This window comes from Sphaerodactylus townsendi, linkage group LG01 (genome assembly GCF_021028975.2).
Source record: "Sphaerodactylus townsendi isolate TG3544 linkage group LG01, MPM_Stown_v2.3, whole genome shotgun sequence".
NCBI lineage: Eukaryota > Metazoa > Chordata > Lepidosauria > Squamata > Sphaerodactylidae > Sphaerodactylus > Sphaerodactylus townsendi.
Genome location: NC_059425.1, coordinates 106,012,293 through 106,033,069, shown reverse-complemented (window position 1 = coordinate 106,033,069; position 20,777 = coordinate 106,012,293). Strand labels below are relative to the sequence as shown.

Below are 20,777 nucleotides of genomic sequence, written 5' to 3'. Positions count from 1 at the left end.
AGCAAAGCCTTTTCCTGCCAAAAGAGCAGCACTTCCTCAAGGGAGGGAAACATACAAAAGATGGGTTCGCACAAGGGTGTGAAATCACACTGTTTACTTTGGTAAACACATTTTGCTTACAAAAGGTAGATGTACCCCACAGTCAGTCAGGAGAGATGTTCAGAAAACATCTTCATTGTAAAGATGGATTGATCATCCACTGAAAGAACAACAGAAAAACTGAGTGAACTACCAAGAGTTTTTGTATGCAGTAAAATGTTATTTTTTCCTTCTTGAGGAGGCAGTTATGTTAATCTCTAACGATGTTACGAGTCTCTTTGTTGTTTGTACTACATCAGGCTAACAGATTTATTGCAACATATGTTTTTACGAACTGGAGCTCACTTGTTAGATATGTAAAGTTTTTCCACATTTGGCAGATATTCATACATGGAACAGAGGAAATCAGTTTTAAAATAGTGGGCTCAAAAGACATTGAAATGGAATGTGTGTGCAGGCTAAGAACAGTATGACCCATCTACAGCATCAACTACTGTGTGATAATGTTTTCAAATTAGTCTAGCAAATTCCCTCAGTGGACATGAGATGCAGAATCTTGATTAAGTCCAAACTGGGAAGAAAATAAAATTTGCTGATTAGATTTAAGCTGACCTAAGTCACATTGGAACCTCACTACTAAGTATGGACAAATCTCTCTCTCTCTCTCTCTCTCTCTCTCTCTCTCACACACACACACACACACACACACACGCACACACACACAAACAGACAACTTCCAGTAATCACTGGTAAATATTTCACTTTCCCTTGACATTCTGTTGACAACCTCAAAGTTCACATACTTAAGGCTGCCAATGGCCTGGAGAAAAAATGTCATGTCCCTTTAAACAGAGGCTTAATGAAATAGGCTTTGGTAAAGGGATAGAGACTGTGAACTATACTATTATGTTCTGTTGTGGTTAAGTGTGATCCCACTATGTAATTTCTGCAGTGTTTAACGTTTCACATTGAAATGCTTATGCTTTGTTTCAGGTTTGCTTCAGTTAATTTTCTGCAATCCAAGCCCCACCACATTATTCACTGGATCCCCCATCCTGTTTATTTAGGGTTGCTAACCTGCAGATAGGGCCAGGAGAATTACAATTGATTTCAAGATCAGTTCCCTGAAGAAAATGGCTGCTTTGAAGGAAGGACTCTATGGCATGTATGCCAAGTCACTTTTACTCCAACACATACTACAGTTAAGATTTAAAAGAGATTACAGGTTTAAAACCTATATTTCCTGCTACAGTTGTTAGCTTAAAACATGGGCGTTTTTATATTCTGCAGAAGTATTTCCCTATCTTCTGTTTAATCCTGGTTATTTCCTGATTAGGATGCTTACGAATGCAGCCTTTGAAAGAGAAAAGAGATGAAAGATATAATTAGTCAAAAATTGAGGGCTAGCTCTTAAAAGTACTTTCTGCCAATGGCAATAATTTCCTCCAGCATAAGCTTGTAAAGGAAGGAGCCGTTTGTACTCGCCTAGTGTATGGTTCCTTGCACTAGAGCAAACTTGCACAGTTGGCAGAAAAGCTGCATGGGATCCAGTGTAAAAATCTGGTGACCATGTTATCTTAAAAAGGCTTTCACTGTTTTGAATTTTATCTTAAAAAGGCTTTCACTGTTTTCACTTACCTGGCAGGGGAGACACCTTGATCATGAAGGAGGTGTTCCCAGGGTGAGGCTCATCCATTGCACTGCGGGTGTGCTGACCCCTGTGATTTCCCCAAATGTGGTAAAGGGTCCCCTGCCCGAAAGAGATCTGGATGGCCTCTACAAGGGCCAGGGCTTTTACAGCCCTGACCCCTACCTGGTGGAACAGGCTCCCTAGGGAGATCAGGACCCTGCGGGACTTGCAGAATTTCCACCGGGCCTGGCAAGACGGACCTGTTCCATCAGGCATTTGGCCAGCCAGGACTATCTGGGCCTCCTGTGGGTGCAAGGGAGGAGTGGGAGGTGGGAGGGTATATCACCATCTGCTTTTATGAAATAGTTCCAATTTTTATTACTTTTACTGCTGTTAGTTTTAAATTGCTTAATTTATTATATATGATTTTAGCTTATTAGATTGCATATTTTACCTGTTGTATCCTGCCCTGCGTCCTCTGGGGGAGGGCGGTTTAAAAATGTGATAGATAGATGGATAGATGGATGGATGGATAGATGGATCGATGGATCGATCGATAGATGGTAATGAACTGTGCATTAAGCAGTGTGCAAAATAAGCTATTAGAAAAGCCATCTTAGGGTTTGATCAGTCCAGAAAGACTTGTTGCTTGACAATAAAGGTATCTAATTGGAGAGAATGATCAAAGGGAAAAATTATGAAATGGTTCAGATACCATGGAAAACTGATACTTCGCTGAAGGCCCTGGTAGTATCCGTGGTGTATTAGCATGTAGTCTATATGTTGCTGAGCTGTGCATTGAGACTAATGTGTGGTTTGTTTTAGCTCTTTCAGGAAAGAGTCAGGCTTATAAGCCACTGGTTTGACATGTGGAATGACAAGCAGCGTAACCAGTTTCTCCACTGGATACTCTTGAAATGCAGTGTGTCACAGTTGAAGTGAGTCACAAGTTCTTTCCCAACATGTATGGTTTTCATGAAAAGGTAAAAATAGATTACATGAGGACTCCCTTCCAGCACATTAATCTTCCATCCAAGCTAATGCTTGCATCTGCAAGGTTTATCACTGTACTCAGTCACTGTGTAAAGCAAATAAAACACCATCCCATGCAGGGTCAAATAACCTTATTGTACTCTAACAAAACAAGTGTTTGAGACCTATTTAGCAAAGCCATGTGAAGTGAAATTGGATTAAAATAGTTTGCTTCTGTAGTAGCAAGAGTTAATACTCTCACCCACCCATCCAATGGCCTATTATGCACATTTCCCTCAATCCAGATTTTAGTAAGGGTCAATCCGCTAGTGGAAATTATGAGATTGTCATGAATACTTTTGCACCTTCAGCTTCTTGCATCACGGGCACTGTACTGCTATGTACAGGCATGCCTGCCACCAGGAGTTACTGTGAGATTTCCTGAGAAGTGAATTCTGTTTCTTCTTATATTAGCTTTTCTTATATCATGTGTCTGACATATTTGCACATGCTTCAAGCATCTTGGAGAGGAGACGTCTGAGGGGGGATATAATTGAAGTCTATAAAATTATGCATGGGGTAGAAAATGTTGACAGAGAGAAATTTTTCTCTCTTTCTCACAATACTAGAACCAGGGGGCATTCATTGAAAATGCTGCGGGGAAGAATTAGGACTAATAAAAGGAAACACTTCTTCACGCAACGTGTGATTGGTGTTTGGAATATGCTACCACAGGAGGTGGTGATGGCCACTAACCTGGATAGCTTTAAAAGGGGCTTGGACAGATTTATGGAGGAGAAGTCGATTTATGGCTACTAATCTTGATCCTCTTTGATCTGAGATTGCAAATGCCTTAACAGACCAGGTGATCGGGAGCAACAGCCGCAGAAGGCCATTGCTTTCACATCCTGCATGTGAGCTCCCAAAGGCACCTGGTGGGCCACTGCGAGTAGCAGAGAGCTGGACTAGATGGACTCTGATCTGATCCAGCTGGCTTGTTCTTATGTTCTTATGTTCTTATTGCTCTCAAGAAAGAAATAAAATCAGATGCCTTGCATGTTGATCTGGTTATATGCCTGTTTTACACTTTTAAAGTCTGTTTTTTACCAACTCAGCTGATCTTGTTGGGGAGGGGGATTGCTCCACAATTGCCAAACAAACAACCATTTAGGGCTCTGTGCTGTATGGCTGGCTTACGTAGGCAAAAGGAAGGACTCCTGAACATGGTTCACTGAGGAAGGTTGCACATGTGTCAGAAAAGGAGTCAGTGCATATCCACAGTGTGCTTACCACTCAAGATATGATTACATGAAGATAAAGCAACATTGACATCAATGGAGATTTTTCTCCCATAGCCCAATAAAATCTGAAATGAAGGTAAAATGGCCAACACAGATAGGAGGGCTGTGGGGGGTTTTCACCCTGATAGATTCTCTTTACCTGTGCTTTAACTGAGAGATGTGAATTCAACAGATGAAACTTTTCTATCACTGCATTGCCAACATGCCAGGAAAAATGGTTCCTATTCTTCCTCTGCTTGTCACAAGCTACAAAAGACATAAAACTTCTGTCAGGAGAAATATGAGAGCTGGAAAACAACCAGTTGGAGGTATAACAATACATACTCAAGAAAAAACAGGTGTTGACATGTGAAGCCTTGTGTTATTAATTTTCTGAGACATTAATTTTCTGAGTTTCTTTGCCAATGCAATAATTCTGTGGACCAACAGGTGTTTATTTGCACAATACTTCCAATAAAGTCAATCTGGTTGTCTCTAGTTTAAAGACAAACAGGTCTTACAGGAGCTACACATTAGGGTTTCCCACCCAGTTGCAAGCTAGAGTACCTTTTATGGTTTATATCCTTTGCGTGCCTAGGATTGTAGCCTTAAAGATACAGCAACGTGGGCCAGTTGAAGGAGGGAAACATTAAGTCATAGATTATGTTGCTGGCCTTCCAATATGAGGGGGACTAATTAATTCCCTTCTGTAAGGCTGAGGAGCTACGTTGTACGAAATGGGAGCTTAAACGGCTAGAGCAAGTGTGGAGGAAGTTTCGCAATGAAGCAACGTGAGCATCTCATAGGATGTTTATCAAGGCCTATGAGATGGCGACAAAGAGGGAAAAAAGGGATTACTTCTTGTCCTTTCTCATGTCCGCAAGCTCTTCCCAGCTCAGTTGTTTTAAATTCTTTGGTCCCTGTCCTCACTGCAAGAGAGCTCCAAAAATTCTCAATTGACTCATATCTGTGAGGTCTTTATGAGCTTTTTTGCGGGTAAAGCCTCTTTACTCCACCACGATCTTCCTGCCACCTTGGAGACAATTAGCGAACTGAAGGGTCTGTTGTTGTTTTCAGGTCCTGTTTTGGACCAGTTTTCCCTTCTTGCTGAGTCTGATGTGGACAGAGTCCAGAGTCAGCAAGTAAGGTACGGAGACAGGATGGGTGGTGCCCATTTCATTGTGGAGTGCCGCAGGGGACTCTCCTGTCCCCTCTGTTATTTAACATCTATATGGTGAGGAGTTTTGGGCTAATCTGTCATCAGTATGCAGATGACACTCAGCTCATTCTGTTGATGGAGGGCGGACCAGTCGCTCTTCAGCACTGTTTGAAGGCAGTTGCTGGTTGGTTGACATTAAGCAGGTTAAAACTGAATCCATCAAAGATGGAGGTCCTGTGGGTGGGTTGTGAAGGGGGGGGGCTGCAGATTTTCAGGCACTGGTGCTCGAGGGAGTCACTCTTACTGTGGCCTCTTCGGTCCAAAGCCTGGGGGTCTACCTGTATTCGTCTCTGTCTTTGGAGACCCAGGTGGCATTCTTCCATCTATGCCAAGCTTGGCGCCTGGCTCCCTACCTTTCTCAGACAGATCTAGCCACAGTGATCCATGTTATGGACATCTCCAGGCTGGACTATTGCAACTTGCTCTACGCAGGCATTCCCTTCCGGCTGATCTGGAAACTAAAATTGGTCCAGCATGCAGTGGCATGCCTTCTCACGGGAGTGCCCATGCGGGAACACATCTCCCCCATTCTGTGCCAAATAAGTGTTTCTAGCTGAATGCTGTAACCACATGGTCACACTCATAGGTACCATTATGGGCTTCATCATGAAACTCCTTGGAAACTCATCACCATTTTTGAAGGGAGATGAGCAACCAATGAACCAATAGGACTTCACAGTAGTTTGTCTACATGGGGCAACTTCAGTCTTCTGTCTATTTTACAGGTTTGTTGGAAACTGGTTTCTAGAAAACACACCAGTGGTCAAAGCAGACTTCACAACCTTGCTACCACGTTTCATATCTTTGTACATATTCTCCTTTTTGAGCCCCAAGGATCTATGTGCAGGAGCCCAAGTAAACTGGCACTGGAAGTTTATAACAGAACAGGTAATCTCAGGATGAATATGATCTTCATTAGATATAAAAATTGTTCAATTAGCACAAGAACAGAAAATCACTGTACTTTCAAGCCACACTGTGTTAATGGACCCAGTAGACTATAAACAGCATTAAGAAACCTACTGAAGAAGAGACAAAATTACCATGATTGCAAGCAGATGCATTGCAATTCATGTCACTTTGGTGCTGGAGGCAAACCCTCAGCCACTTATTGTGTGTGTATGTCTGTATGTGTGTTGTAATTGTACTAAATCTGTTATCTGGTACATCACTCTGATTAGTGTTTGGGCTGGCCCTGGAAATCAAATTTTATAAGGTGTCAAAAATATAGTGATCACAATCCAGCAGAGTTAGCTGCCTTAAGGCCATTGATCTTAGTGGGCTTAACCCACACTTACTCTGCACTGCATTCTTGCTAGCCAGTGTAGCATAATTCTAGCACTGTAACTTCAAAGGTATATCCTTCCTTATATGGAGTGATGAGCTAGGCATATAATGAGTAATATTTACAGCATCAAACTATTCAATTCTGTATGATAAATTGTGAAGCAAATTGTTAAATTGAGCATTATTGTACAAAACAATAATAAGTGAATAATTATAACCCACTCAAGTCTGAGTCTGTCAAATACTAATATGGCAATCAAAATGTATTTTGGATGTAAAGAAAAAAATATTCTATGATAATATGTTTCCTGTATTTTAATTCCAGTATTGAAACCTATCCTTCCAGGAGAAGAATGGCCATTTGTATACAGTCCCATGGCCTGATCCTCAGTTGAAACTGATCCCTCATCTTACATGTTGGTCTTAAATGTATGAGGCTTCATAAAAAGTGAAATCTCAGTTTGTTATCCTTCATTGTTTAAAAGGAAGTATGATTTAAAATGTTGTCCTTATTTTCTTTGCTAAAGGATTGCCTGTGGATGCCAAAATGCATTCGGTTTGGATGGTTTCTTCCCTACAGTCCTGCACAAAATGAATACAGCGCTTGGAAACATCATTATATAGCCTGTGCAATCCACCTGAATGGCTTAGCCCCCAGGGGAACCAATGAAACATATGAGGCTCTCAATGTACCTCAAACAGAAAACACAGAGCAAAAAGAAAAAAGATGTGAAAAATGGCTACAAAAGATTGCTCAAGAGAGACTGGCACTACACAAAAGTAAGTTGGACAAAACTGTGACGTGATTCAGTTATTTGTAAAAAGGGATACCCAAACCATGCTTGAGCAGTCCAATATATATATATACACATGCTCCCACCCTCAATAAATATTCATACCTCTTATATTTTTCACTACAAATAATTAAACACAGTTTTTGAATATATACATATATTGAATATTTGTGTCTAATGTGTAGAGAAAAATATGAAAGGTATGAATATTTATTGGGTGTGGGGTCATGTTTTCTCACCTATTGGATAGCAAAGTGAGCAGAATAATAGAGCACTTTCCCAGAAAATGAATTCTGTAATAAGCCCCAGTACAATAATTGGGAGCTGCAAAAGTGGATGAATGTATTCTTGAAGTTCTCCCATTCACCCCATGGGTATTGTGCAGGAGTCATTTCAGTGTATTGTTCCTTCATTTTTAGTGGGGTTCCAAGAATATTTCTCATACTTCTTTCTTTCAGAGGCACCACACTTGCAGTGATTCCTTGATGTTAGATGAGACCTGTTACTGAAATGTTGGAGGTTTATGTGATATTTCCCAATGTGCCAGTTTTATGGGTTAGAAACGCTAACAAACATGGATTGAGCTCTGAGTGGCTCCTTCCAGACAGAAGGGAAACTGGATCTCCATGGTGATGTGACTTATACCCCCAGTAACATCTTCAACCTGTACAGGAATGAGTGAGAATGGGGTCTTCATAAACCTAATCTTGTTCCTTTTAGTACTGTTAACCCAAACCCTGCTCCTCCCTCTTTCCTCCCCTCAGCATGCATGAAAACATGGCATAATGGAAATCATGCTGAACCCTCATGTGGCTCGAAAAACATCCCTTTCACCTCACTTTCCCATTCTCAGGATACAGCACGACCAGGTTAGGAAAGGAAAAATACCATTGAAGGAGGTAAGGTGTGGGAGAAGCATGTGCCATGAACCTATTTTGAAAGTACATCTTAGCTCAAGCCTCCTTCCCCAATACTGGCAGTGGGTGGAGATTCCACACAGATTCTCCACCCACAGCCACTCTGCTTCTCTTTGAACCAGATCAAAGGTCATTTTTCTTTGGTCCAGTTTAAAGGGGAAAGCGCACAAGTCCTCCTGGGAATCAGCACAGTATCTTGTGGATTTTCCTTTTAAATACAGCAGTTTCCTGTTCTCCATATTGGGAAAATTTCCTTCATGAAAGCAGCCTGTGATTCTATGGAAAGTCAGCTCCTTACATGATTTAAACATTCTGCTATGGAATTACCATAAATTAATGCTGGCAAATACAGTCGCATAGGATCACAACTCTATAGGCTGCGGATAACCGAAGAAGACTGATGTCTTGTGTACCTTTCAAATCCTTCTCTGCAGTTGGTTTGCAGGCTTAAAGTGTCTCTGTCAGACTTCTGACTTTGAAGCAATATATTTCTGACTTTGAAGCAATTTAAAAAAGCTGACTTACCTATGTGTTTTCACCTTTTTTGAATACATTTGCAAGTGAAAGCTTTCATTATAGAAGTATTCTGCAAAAAAGAAAGACGAGAACTAGTATGATATCAGTAAAAATATTGGGTAGGATTCAAATTACTATGTAGAGCTCTGTTCACAGATTGGCTATTTTCTACCTCCTGTTTTCTGCATTTTTGAGTATTAGTTGGGGGATCCTGAGAAAAAACATGGAAATCATAGACTTCCCTTGCTTGCACAAGCAAAAATGCCATCCCCATGAAGAAAGTCTACTTAGGATACAACCTACTAAATGTGTAATTAAAATATATAAAATGCAGTATGAACACATGGAATCTATTTGGATCAGACACAGTTTCTCAGCATGTATGTGAAGTGCACAAGCACAGGTGAAATGTACATATGGATAGCTACCTATATATGAACCTCCTGGGTGGGAGTTCTGTAACATAGACAGTCACCCTTACAACCTACAAACAGCTGTGAGAAAAATACTTTTAAACAAAATATGGACTATTTTAACTGAGAATAAACTGAGTGATAAGAGAGATGACAAATTCGTCGTATTTGATACCTATTGGATTACATGTTTTTTTAAAAAACAGTGCTTATTTTTCAGAGGAGTTGCTGAAAACTCGTCCACCTTGGCTAAGTGGTACACAGAGTTCCGGATTTTTCAGACCGGGATTTCAACCATATTTGTCACAAACGATCCATGGCTTAGTTGGATCCCCAGAAGCATTGCTACTAATGAAGGTGTTATTTTTCCACATTATTACTGATTCATTGTAGAAGTTCAACTTTGTCTATGGTCTTAGCACAATAAGCCATTTTAAGTAATTGAGTGTAGTGCTAGCTAGGGCACGTGAAACATGCATCTGAGCTTGTGCCAAGTGCCTTTCCTTCGGAACAGAGTAACTATCTAGGAATGGAATTGTTAGTGTTTTGGAAGTTACATGGGCCCCAGGACCTGCTTTTGAATAGAAATGCCAGGGGCAGACCTGAGACAGTCTGTATGCTCCTATTTCATATTGGCATGCAAGAATGATAGGCAACTGTAATAGCTCATGTCCTCTTTGGGGACTGTGCTTACTGGATGCAGCACATTCCCACTTTGAGTGCTGTTGGCAGTTTGAGGTTCTGTCAGTACAGAAATGTCAGAACTCTGAGTTCTGTAGTGTCCAGCATGTTCCTGATCTGTGTAAATCAGAACAGGGAGGGTAGGATTTTGATTTCTGGTGTTCAAGAGAAATGGCTACCCTTGAGTCATTTCTTGTTTTGTCTATGGTTCTTTTTTTAAGAAATGAATTTGGATCAGTTTTTACATCTGGAGATTCTTCCTGCACTCTCTGCTTTGCACGAATTCCCAAACCAAGTTTCAAAGTAGCATGACAGATAAATTAGGGGTCTTAGAAGTCTCCTAGACTTTATAGTATATCATAGCATCCACCCTCCAGGGGAATTGACCTCTATAATTCCAGGGGAACTCCAGGCCCTCGGAGTTGCTGATGAGGTTAAATAGTTCAATTTTTATCCCAAACGTCTATTCCCATGGTCCCTGGCTGGCTGAAAATCAGTGGGGGTCAACAACAGATGAGGGGGAGGATGTTATATATATCATATTTATTTCTGAGAATGGTGTCCCCTTCATTCTTCATCCCTCACAAGCCAGATCTTGTGCCTCCTGCAGGTTTGGCACGTTGGCCCCATTTTTTCCCCCTATGCATCAGCTTCTGGACAATGTCTATTAATATCTTTATTTAATGTTTTCAGAAAAGAGTGTCCTCAAACTTTATACTTTCAGACCAAGTTTACAAAGAAGTCAGATCTGTACCAAACTTCAACCTGGCGACTGAGAAGCATATTGTGTTAGCCTCCTTAAAATCTATGCCAAAAAGGTAAGCAAGATGCAAGCAAAGGTAAGCAAGATTTCAGAACTGCTAGAGAGTAGTTCATCTATTTGCAGCCTACTTTTTATAAGTGAAGATGTGGAAGATTAGGAATTGAGGGGAATCCATGGGTGATGGGCATCTCTGCCCGAAGACCCCTGCAAACTGTCATGGGGGGTCAGAAAGCAGCGTGCAGGTATAGGGTAGGGCTTCAGGTTTGAGTGACTGAAGGAAAGAATCCCAACAAAAGTTGTGATGGGTTCATATCCAAAGAAGGGGGCATTAAAATGCTTCATGTTTGGGGAATGGATGAGACTGGCAACTACACTATGCTTTCTGGGTGGAAATTGAGAAGCGAGGTCATCTCCCATCCTTTAGCTCCAAATTCATTTTGCAACCTAGTCCATGAGACACCAAGTTAATCCAGTGCTGTGTTTTGAGATCTCTTGAAAGACAGAGAGAGGCGGTCTGGCATGTCATGTAGGGTACTCAGCAAATTTGACCTCCCATGGTCTCTCAACCAGAAACCATATCTGGTTGTGATGGGTTTTCCGGGCTATGTGGCTGTGATCTGGTGGATCTTGTTCCTAATGTTTTGCCTGCATCTGTGGCTGGCATCTTCAGAGGTGTGTAACAGACTTCCCTCTGTGATACACTTCTGAAGATGCCAGCCACAGATGCAGGCGAAATGTTAGGAACAAGATCTACTAGACCACGACCACACAGCCTGGAAAACCCACCACAACCAGATGAATCCGGCAGTGAAAAGCTTTGACAATACAAGAAACCATATCTTTTGCACACAGAAAATCCTGGCATCACTAAGTGACAGATTCTGTAATAGCAAGGCTGGAAAATACTTTGACCAGAAACCTAGGAGAACCAGCTTCAAGCTGCATCCCACGCAACATTCATGCAACTATTAATGTACTATTGCAATCATTTATCTCCTGAAAAGCCCAGTTGGAAATGATTGCTGGAGAACAAGTGAGGCTGAGCTGAACTGAGGAATCAGGGGAAAGAAAAAGAAAGAAGGAACTCCATCACTTCATTCCATCTTATAATTTCCAGATCTCCTTCACTTCCACCATCTTCATTTCCAACAATGGGTGGAAGCAGCCTAAATCAGAGTAGAGAATGCAGGGCTAGCTGGACCAATGATCTGATTCACGGCAGCCTCATACAGTCAACTGCGGGTTGGGCAATGTGGAGGAAAGCAGATGGGACCAAAAAAATCTCTCTGGGAACTGCCTGCCTCTATTCCTCTCCCCATGAGCTCCTACAAATACTATTTTAAGCAACCCCCAGTCTAAGAAAAAGTGGTTACTTGGACCAAGGCACATCTGGGGAAATGGGTCTTCACTTGATGTGGCCACTGGCACAATATTCTTTTCAGAATGCTTCTTCCTTATTGTGGCAAGTTTAAGGATTGGAATCATACTTAGTTTGAATATATATGGGGAAAGCACTCATCGTTTGTAACCAAATGTAAGCAAATACTGTTCCCACCCCCACCCCCCCCACACACATTAAGAGCCAAAGGAGAACCTTTTAGGAACAGCCCAAAGACTAGTTCAGCATCCTCATTTCCACCATGGCAAAAATTGCCATCAGGAAATCTACGAGCAGGACTTAGCCAATTGGAGTTCAAGACACCATTTTAACTTGTCACTCAGTATAGCAGCAAAATGGAAATTGCAGAGAAGCAGGAATATTTGGGAACTTCTATCCACAATAACTCTCCTTTCTTCTTTATGAAGCTGGCAAGTTTTTGTTCTGTAACATGCCAGCATTGGGAATAGTGTTCCAACCCACTTATTTAGACACACACAGCATCATGATACCTAAATATGACTGTTCACAAACATTCCATGGGACTGCTTGACTACTAATGGCTTGTGGGAAGGTGAACTCAATAGGTACACTAAGTTTAGGAGGACAAATGTTATAAGTTTGAAGTTGACCCAAGCTTCAAATAAGCCAACATCACAGGTACGATAATAGAAACCCCTTACACTTATTTGTTTGTTTGTTTGTTTCGGATTTATATCCTGTGCTATCCCCACAGGACTCAGGGCGGGTCACAACAGTCAATAAATACAATCCATAAAAACATTTTAAAACTACAGTCATACAAAAATTAAAGCAAATGTACAGTAACATCGATAACTATACACTGCAGAATTACACAAAGCAGATAGTAAACATAATGCCTTCCAACTCCCCAGTTTCCCCTCTTCCCTTCTCCCGGAGACCGAAAGAAGATGACTATAATTTGTTTGGATCCAGCTGGCTAGCTGGGAAAGGCCTGGCCTGCGGAACTGCGAAAGCTCTTGCAGGGGTCTGACATCCCCTGGAAGCTTATTCTTCCAGGCTAGATCCAGGGTCAAAAAAGTCCTGGTTCTTCTTGAAGCCAGCCAGATATCCCTCAGGCTGGGGATAATATGGGGAGATGCGGTCACGGAGACATGTGGGTCCAACACTGCTCACAACCTGAAAGGTCAATACAAATATTTTGAAGATGATCCAGAACTCAACCGGCATCCAATGCAGATCTTTCAAGATCAGTGTTAGATTATTGTGACTGGCTGCCCCAGTAAGTTTCCACTTCCAGATCAAAGACAAAGATAGGCCAATGTAGAGCGAGTTACAGTAGTCTATTCTCAAAGTGATTACAGTGGCAAGGTTGGGCTTGGAGAGGTATGGAGCTAGCTGCCATACCTGGTGGAGATGAAAAAACACAGTCTGTCCTGTCCTACAGCCTGGTTCTCCAGCGTTAAGCTCGGAAATCCATAGGTCTCTCCCCTCGACCAAGCCAAAAAACCTCTGCTGGATTCAGCTTCAGTCTGCTCATTTTCAACCAGTCAGCCATGGCTTCCAAACAGTATCCTATGTAGGCAGTGGTGGGATTCAAAAATTTTAACAACAGGTTCCGATGGTGGTGGGGCCAACAGGACCAGGAGGGGAGTGACACGGTGGGGGCGTGGCCTGGGCGTTCTGGGGGCGGGGCATTCCACAGCAGGGTGGGCAGTGCTGCGGCAGGGGCGCAGGGTCTGCGCGCCCCAGGTGCAGTTCCCCCTCACTCCGCCTCTGGATTTTTCTGTACCTCCCCTCCAGTACTGTTGTTGGTACTTTCACCAGTTTTCAAGCCCAGTGCCCTCCCTCATGAGGCAGAACTTAGCCTCTACAAAACTGAAAGTAGAAGGTCATATTTTCTTTTAACAGAGATGTATCTAGGGAAAATGGAGCCCGGGGACAAAATCTGAGTTTTGCGTTCCCACCCCCATGGGTGGCTGCCCTCTCCCACCATGACAAAACAATGATTTTTTTTGCCCCAGGTCATATCAAAGTCACTATCACATTATAGAACATGCCCCAACTCACAAATCTGAACACAGCAATGGGGCCGTGCCACACAGAAGAAATAAAATTTGTTGACAACATTTTCAAAATGTTTTCAAAATGTTTTATTACTGCCGTGAAAACGTTTTATGGAATTATATCCAACACCCCCAATTGCCTCCCCCCCAACATTGGAAACACAGCACAGAGCCAGGGAGGGAGGGAGGACAGGGACAAATCTCAAGTCATGTTTTTCACAGTAGTTGCACACATTGAATTTTAATACTGACAATGCTCTTAGTCTTAACTTTCCCAGTCCCAGGCTCTAACTGCTTTTCCTAGTTCTGCCTTAACTCTGCCCATCAACTGACACTCTTCAAGGCATACCTCATCACACACATTGCGTAAAAACATGATTCTTTGTGGTCCGTTGCAAAGACTATCAAGACAATCTTGCTTGGCATACAATCAAGGAACAAGCAGAAACATGAATGCTTAAGATAGCCAAAACACTAAATTTTTTCAAAGAGCTTATAGAGGTGATATGCAGTGCAAGCTTTTGGTTAGGATCTGGGATACCCAAAGTAGCTTACGACATTATCCCCTTCTGACAGTGCCTGGCCCAGTTTCCATATCAGAGTGGGAATTCAGACTTGGGTCTCCCAGATCCTAACCACTTCATCATACTGGCTTTCCTGGTAGTAATGCCTACGCAATTCCAGTCTACTTTATTTAATGCATTTATTTTATACAGTTTACATGCCACCCTTCGCCTCCCAGGCTCAGAGAAGTTTCCAGTATATAATAAACAATAAAATCATCACATTAAATACTATTTAAAACACAGATGAACTAAAAACATCCATCTTAAATTCATTAAAAGTCTAAACTTAATACATTTTGACTTATCACTGTAACAGAATAACTCCTTCTCAACTGGGTCAAAGGTGGACCCTGTTTTTAATACAAAGGTAATGCAGCCTGCATTTGGCTGCTCTGTGGTATAATATTCAAGTGTGCAGGAACAGCTGGGTACAGGTCTGTTACAACCCCACCCCTAGCAAAACATTTCCCAAACTGTACCTCACAGCAACGGTAACAGGATGGTAACAGGAGAAAAATAAATCTCTCTACAACACATAGTTCTCTGCTCTTCTATTTAAGATGGGACTCTTGTACCAGCCTTAGGGAAAATAGACTGTTATGGTCATGCTAGGGAAGAACATGTTGTTTATATATATTTCTTTCCATTATGCACAAATAGCAAAGCTAAAGTTCACTGGCATTCATTTGCAAAGAATTTCAGCTAAATTGTCGAAAGGCTTTTGTAGCCAGATTCAACTGGTTGTTGTGGGTTTTCTGGACTGTGTGACCGTGGTCTAGTAGATCCTGTTCCTAATGTTTTGCGTGCATCTGCAGCTGGCATCTTCGAAGTGTATCCCATAGAGAAGTGTGTTGTGATACACCTCTGAAGATGCCAGCTGCAGATGCAGGTGAAACGTTTAGAACAAGATCTACCAGACCACGGCCAAACAGCCTGGAAAAACCACAACAACCAATCTATTTATAATTCATGAACAGGAAAGGCTGCCCTTTGCTAATCCCATAACTTCCTCATATTCATAATTAATGATTAGATATGAAGTTTAATTATATTTAAGTTTATTTAAGATATGAAGTTTAATTATATTTTAACAACTCATTTAAAGGACAAGAAGCATGGCCAACAAAAATTAAACTTCCACATAGGGCTAAAATATTAGAATATAAACAGTAGTAATAAATAATACCTCAATGTATTATATTTGTATGTTTTGAATCAGCATCTGGGCATGCTATGCAGAAACTTCCCTTCCCCCCCCAGTAGAAATAAAATGGTGTCCTCCCCCAAACTTTTAAAATAAAGAAATGTCTTGCTTTAGCATAATACAGTAGTAATTCCACCCATCTACAGATTAGCAACTCCAGTCTTTAATACACTTTTAGAATGAGACTTCTGAGATCGTTTTAGAACTCTGGTTACCTCCCTTTTATTTATTAACATTAAAAGGAAAGGGGGTGTGTGCACTGAGATCTCCTTCCAGAACTTCCAACAAGTGATAGCTTTTATTAAAATGATGTACCTTTTTAACGTAATAGACAGAGTGTTACTTTGCAAAAATCTGGGAGAAAGGAAAAATGATCCCCACTCCTGCCTTCTGCACCCACTTCCCCAAACAGGTTGTTTGCAATCCTGGAACACGGATTTCCCTGCATTGTTGCTCCCAAATGGAAGACCTGATGTGCCAGATCTGTGATCTGCTCCAGGTTTTGCCCTACCTTTGAAAATCTGGAGAGGACAAATTCACAAACTGAAAGTAAACTGGAGGTTGCAATGCATAGAAAGCCAGAAAAGGACCTCTGTGACTGCAGCATCTTTGGAACTAAGGCTGAGTGGGGGAAAAGGCTGAGGAGGGGGAAAGGCTTACTTAAGGCTATATTTTTAAAAAACTTAACCCTAACCTCCCACACCCACACACACACCCCAGCTCGCTGCATGTGCCCTATGGGATCCAAGCCTGCCCTGCCTGGCTGTGCATGAGCAGTAAGCAGAGCCCCAGCCCCGATGTGGGTGGGTGGGGTGCTTCCTTCTAGGTGCTGCTTGGACTCAGAGGCCACCGCGCCCATCCTCCTTCACCTCCTCCTCTGGGGTAGGTCCTCTGGCGCTGCTCTGCTTACCCTTCAGCAGTTTCCAGCCTGCCCCTCTGCCTGCCTGTCCTCTAACCCTGTGTACCTGGACTGCTCTCCCTGGCAGCCAGCTGCTTCTCCCCTCTGCTTTGCTCAGCTTAGCTGTGGGCGGGGGAGGGACGGAGGCTGAAAGAGAGACAGCCAGGCAGCAGGCTGCAGAAAAGAGACTTAAGTTAGGGATCGTCTGCAAATTCCTATCTTGTTCTGAAACGAAAGTAAGTGTGTGGGGGGGTGGGGGTGGGCGCCGCAGGGTGGGGGTGGGAGTGGGGGGTGCCATGGAGGGCAGGGGGGTGCCATGGAGGGCAGGGGGGCCCTGGGGGTGATTTTGCATCCCCTACTTGATGAGTTGTGTTGCACCCAGGGACAGAGATTGCCCCCTTGTCCCTTATGGAGTTAATCATTAACAACAGGTTCTGCGAACTGAGAAAATTTTAACAACCGATTCTACCGAACCGTCTGGAACCGGCTGAATCCCACCTCTGTATGTAGGACAAAAAAATTCAGCAGCAGACTGTTAGTGCAATCATAAATGGGGATTTTATGTGGAACTTTTTTGTGCTTAGCCTTGATAAAGAAATATCAATCAACACTGTTTAAATTTAAGGAAAAATAAGTAGAACATGTGAAACAGTAAGAAGAAAATGGCCCCCAAAGCATGTGTGGAACCTTTTAATTATAATTTTTATGCACCGAAGTGCTTTGAAATGTAGGGTAGTTTAGGCTCTGTCCTTATTCTGCTCTTTTTTCTCTGTAACCAATATGGCTGGATAATTTGAGAAGTATACATTTCAATATTCATTTCAATCCTCAATCTTACACTTTCTTCTAGGAGGAATGTTGCTGGGAGTGATTGTTACCCAGTCTTACCTCACAAATGTCATCTAACTGTTTCCCAAAGATATGTCAATAAAGCACATCTTCATCCACACCTAGTCTTGATATCATCCCAAATTCCAGCTTATGAGGTATAACTGTTGATATGGAATCTTATCTTTATCTCTTTGAAGGGAAAAAAGAGAGATGAATGAATTAGGGAACTGTACAACAGAAAAGCTTACTAGACTGCATTGAGGGACATCTATAATTATGTTAAAAATTCCTCTGCTCTAATGTAAATTATATTTATTTAAAATTATATAGTAAAGTAAAATTTTGACTTTGCAACCTATTTTGTTCCAAATTGTTCGTATTAATTGAAACTCCTGTCATTTTCAGTCATAAAATAAAAGCTTGAACAAATCCATCAAAACCAGTTATAGAGGTTTGCAAACATCTCACATTGTCTCTTCTTTTGCAAACAGCACAGCTACTTTTCCATCCACTGTTACTTCTCTTTACTGTGGTTTATTTCAGATGCTTGTGAACAGTGTTAAGCCTGGAGTAATCCCTCTAGTATATGAATACTGTGGTACAACGTTGGAAAACCTCTTTAATTGTATAGAAAAAGAGTTGGATAGCCAAACAGCAAGGAGTATTGGAATTGTTAGTGATGGAGATTCCAGAAGGATTAATTTACTTCGAGGTGGGATTCAGCGTGAAATAGCAAAATCTAGTCATTCGTTATTACCATTCAATAGCAAAATCTAGTCATTTGTTATTACCATTTAATAGAAAAAAATTCACAGAGATGAAAGTGCATCACAACTTTGATTCTTGTATCAAGCTTTTATCTTTAGGATTCTGCTCTTGCTCACTCAATGATGCAAGAGACCTTGTGTGGTGTAGTGGTTAGCTAAGGATCAAGGGCGTTAAATCCCCACTTGGCTGGGAAGCTCACAAAATCACTGGCCCTGGAACCAGTTGCTTTTCCTTACCTTGCAATGTTATTCTAAAGGTAAAAGAAGGGTGAGAAAATACCATGTACATTCCTGGGAGAAAAGGTGGGATAAAAATATACTAGACAAGAGACCTGCCTGTTTTTTTAGTTGACCTCTTTTCTAGTAAAACTTTCACAGCAATTTTAACAGTGTCATTTTTCTTCAGAGGAAAGAAGACTGGAGTTTTCAGCTGGCTGTTGAAAGATATCAGCACAGTTAACATTATGGATTGAGTCCAGCTGAATGTTTTTGTGGGTAGTAATCTTTCCACTCATGGGCAAGGTTTACTTGTTATCCCTCCCACTTCAGATTACCCCAGAAACAGCATTTTGAGCTGCAGCAGAAGAAAAGAGCTGAAAAGATGCACTCCACATGTGAAAATCCATCCACCCACCAAAAGATTTGGCTGGATCCCTGCACTTCTTAGACTCTCAGAAGTCTAAGACTCTCGGCATATTGGAATGCTTTTGTTAAATCTGAGTTTCTGTAGTTAAATGAAAGCCATCAGTTCCAATGTTTTATTTTCTTCAAATATCTTTGAACTTTTTCATCTTCACAATACTGGAATTGTTCTGGTTGTTCAGGGTCAAGTGGGGCTCCATCTGAATAGCTTAAGGTCTAAATTAGATATTACACAGAAGGGGAATGTAATAAATTAATAAACACTTTTTTGAAAAATGAAAAGCAGCTAGGTGCGAAGGTGTGTGGAGGTGGGACCTTTAACTCTTTCTTCTCTGACACTTTTTTCTGCTGTCTCCCCCGTCAGCTGCTTTTTCATCAGCAGCCAACCACCCCAGCAGCCCCACCCCAAGCCATTTACCTGCAGAAGAACTTGGCAGCAGAGCTTTAAAGGCAGAGGTCCAGGAAGGGCAGCCTCTGCGGTGGGGCTGCAGGAGAGAAGGAAGCTATAAAAGCCTCAGAGAACCAGCGGGTCAGAGAGGAAAAGGCTAGTTTGTGACTGCCTGCTGTAGCGCCAGTTAATTGCTAGCAGCTGCTCACTGGTGCACTACCCAGGTTGTGACTGAGACCAGAGGAAGGTCCCTGAAGTGACGGGAGTACCATGGTTGGGATGATAGGGAGCTCTGGTCACGGCAGCCCTTGCTGACAAATTTAATTTTATTTAGGCTATAAAATCAGCACCAAGGACCTTCTTACTCCTGAGATAAGAGAATTTTGGAAGAAGTTAGGAAGCTGTGTTACCTCTCAACAAGAAGGTGGCCATATAGACATTTTTCTTCCTCTAGCAGCATCAGGTCAGTTCTATTTTAATATTTGCTACAATGGCTAGTAATTGTTGATTTGCCTGTAATAGGACCAATCCACTGACCTGACTGGATCTTGAAACAAACTTATTGCAAACATGTTTGCTTTACTAAAAGAGGCTAATACACTCTCTGTATTATGCCATTACCAGTTTCTTGTCTATATCTGAAATGCAAGATCTCAGTATCCTTTCCAGCAAAGCAAAGACCAGCCTAGAGCTATTTGAGTTTCTTGTAAACTGTGCTGTCTGGGATGAGATCATTAGGTGGCAATGAAAACCAGAACTTTCTCTTTTAGATAATTTCAGATGATTTTGTTGGAGTCAACAGAAACATATCTTATTAACGCATGAAGTTCTCTTTTGATGTTCTACCACTATAGCCATTCATTGCATTGTAAAGCTATAGGTTTAGGTATGGCTAGGCTTAATTCAGATGCCACACTTAAATATGGCTGAATAGAAATGTGTACACATTAGGCTTGTTTCCAGGCTGATGTGCTCTTCTTTCTCCTTTCTCCCTCTCTTCTTATGCAGCGAATAGTGTTTAAAAGGTAACTCTGGTTACCAGCAACAACAAATGCAGGCACAGAGCTTAACTTTACCAGATACAATCTTGCTTGGTGGTGGAAAAAGTCATCAAATCACAGCCGATTTAGTGTAATCCCATAGGGTTTTCAGGGCAAGAGACTAACAGTCCATATTGCCTACTTTTGAGTAGCTAGCCTAGGCCATCCAGTCTTCACAGTGGTAGACTTTCTGCTAGAAGTTTTTAGGTTTTCATTACTACTGGGCCATAATGTCTTCTCCACTTCATGAATATCAACCACATTACTGTTAAAGGACAAGACTGTGAATTATTAGCAAATCAATGCCTGGGCCTTCTTCCTTAAAATATGCAGTGCAAGAACAAATTTCCTAGGAATTACTGATTCAGTAATGTGCGAAGACTTTCCTCAGATTTTCAGCAAAATGTAGGTTAATGTGGCCAATGTGTTAGTAAAAATTCTTATTGCTTGCTATTTTTAGTGATGTCTAATTATTACATCATAAAGTACATTCTTTAATTTGTC

General features: G+C 41.7%; 1 protein-coding gene and 1 pseudogene across 4 annotated transcripts in view; both read left to right on the top strand.

Annotated features, from left to right (window-relative positions):
- ECT2L (epithelial cell transforming 2 like) overlaps positions 1-20,777 on the top strand; it is a 47,928-nt gene that overhangs the window by 4,578 nt on the left and 22,573 nt on the right. For 3 of the 4 annotated variants that reach the window (XR_007243914.1, XM_048489621.1, XM_048489625.1), the window contains exons 3-10: positions 2,495-2,607; positions 5,866-6,028; positions 6,955-7,207; positions 9,288-9,424; positions 10,442-10,566; positions 17,456-17,591; positions 17,980-18,148; positions 19,568-19,696. Coding sequence is in view for 3 of the 4 variants with exons in the window: in XM_048489621.1 (XP_048345578.1) it covers positions 2,495-2,607; positions 5,866-6,028; positions 6,955-7,207; positions 9,288-9,424; positions 10,442-10,566; positions 17,456-17,591; positions 17,980-18,148; positions 19,568-19,696 (1,225 nt within the window). In the remaining variant the exon portion in view is untranslated. Of the gene's footprint in view, positions 1-2,494; positions 2,653-5,865; positions 6,029-6,954; positions 7,208-9,287; positions 9,425-10,441; positions 10,567-17,455; positions 17,592-17,979; positions 18,149-19,567; positions 19,697-20,777 lie in introns of those variants that run through there. The other variant, XM_048489622.1, reaches the window with a different exon arrangement.
- Positions 1,670-1,795, top strand: LOC125425677 (annotated as a pseudogene).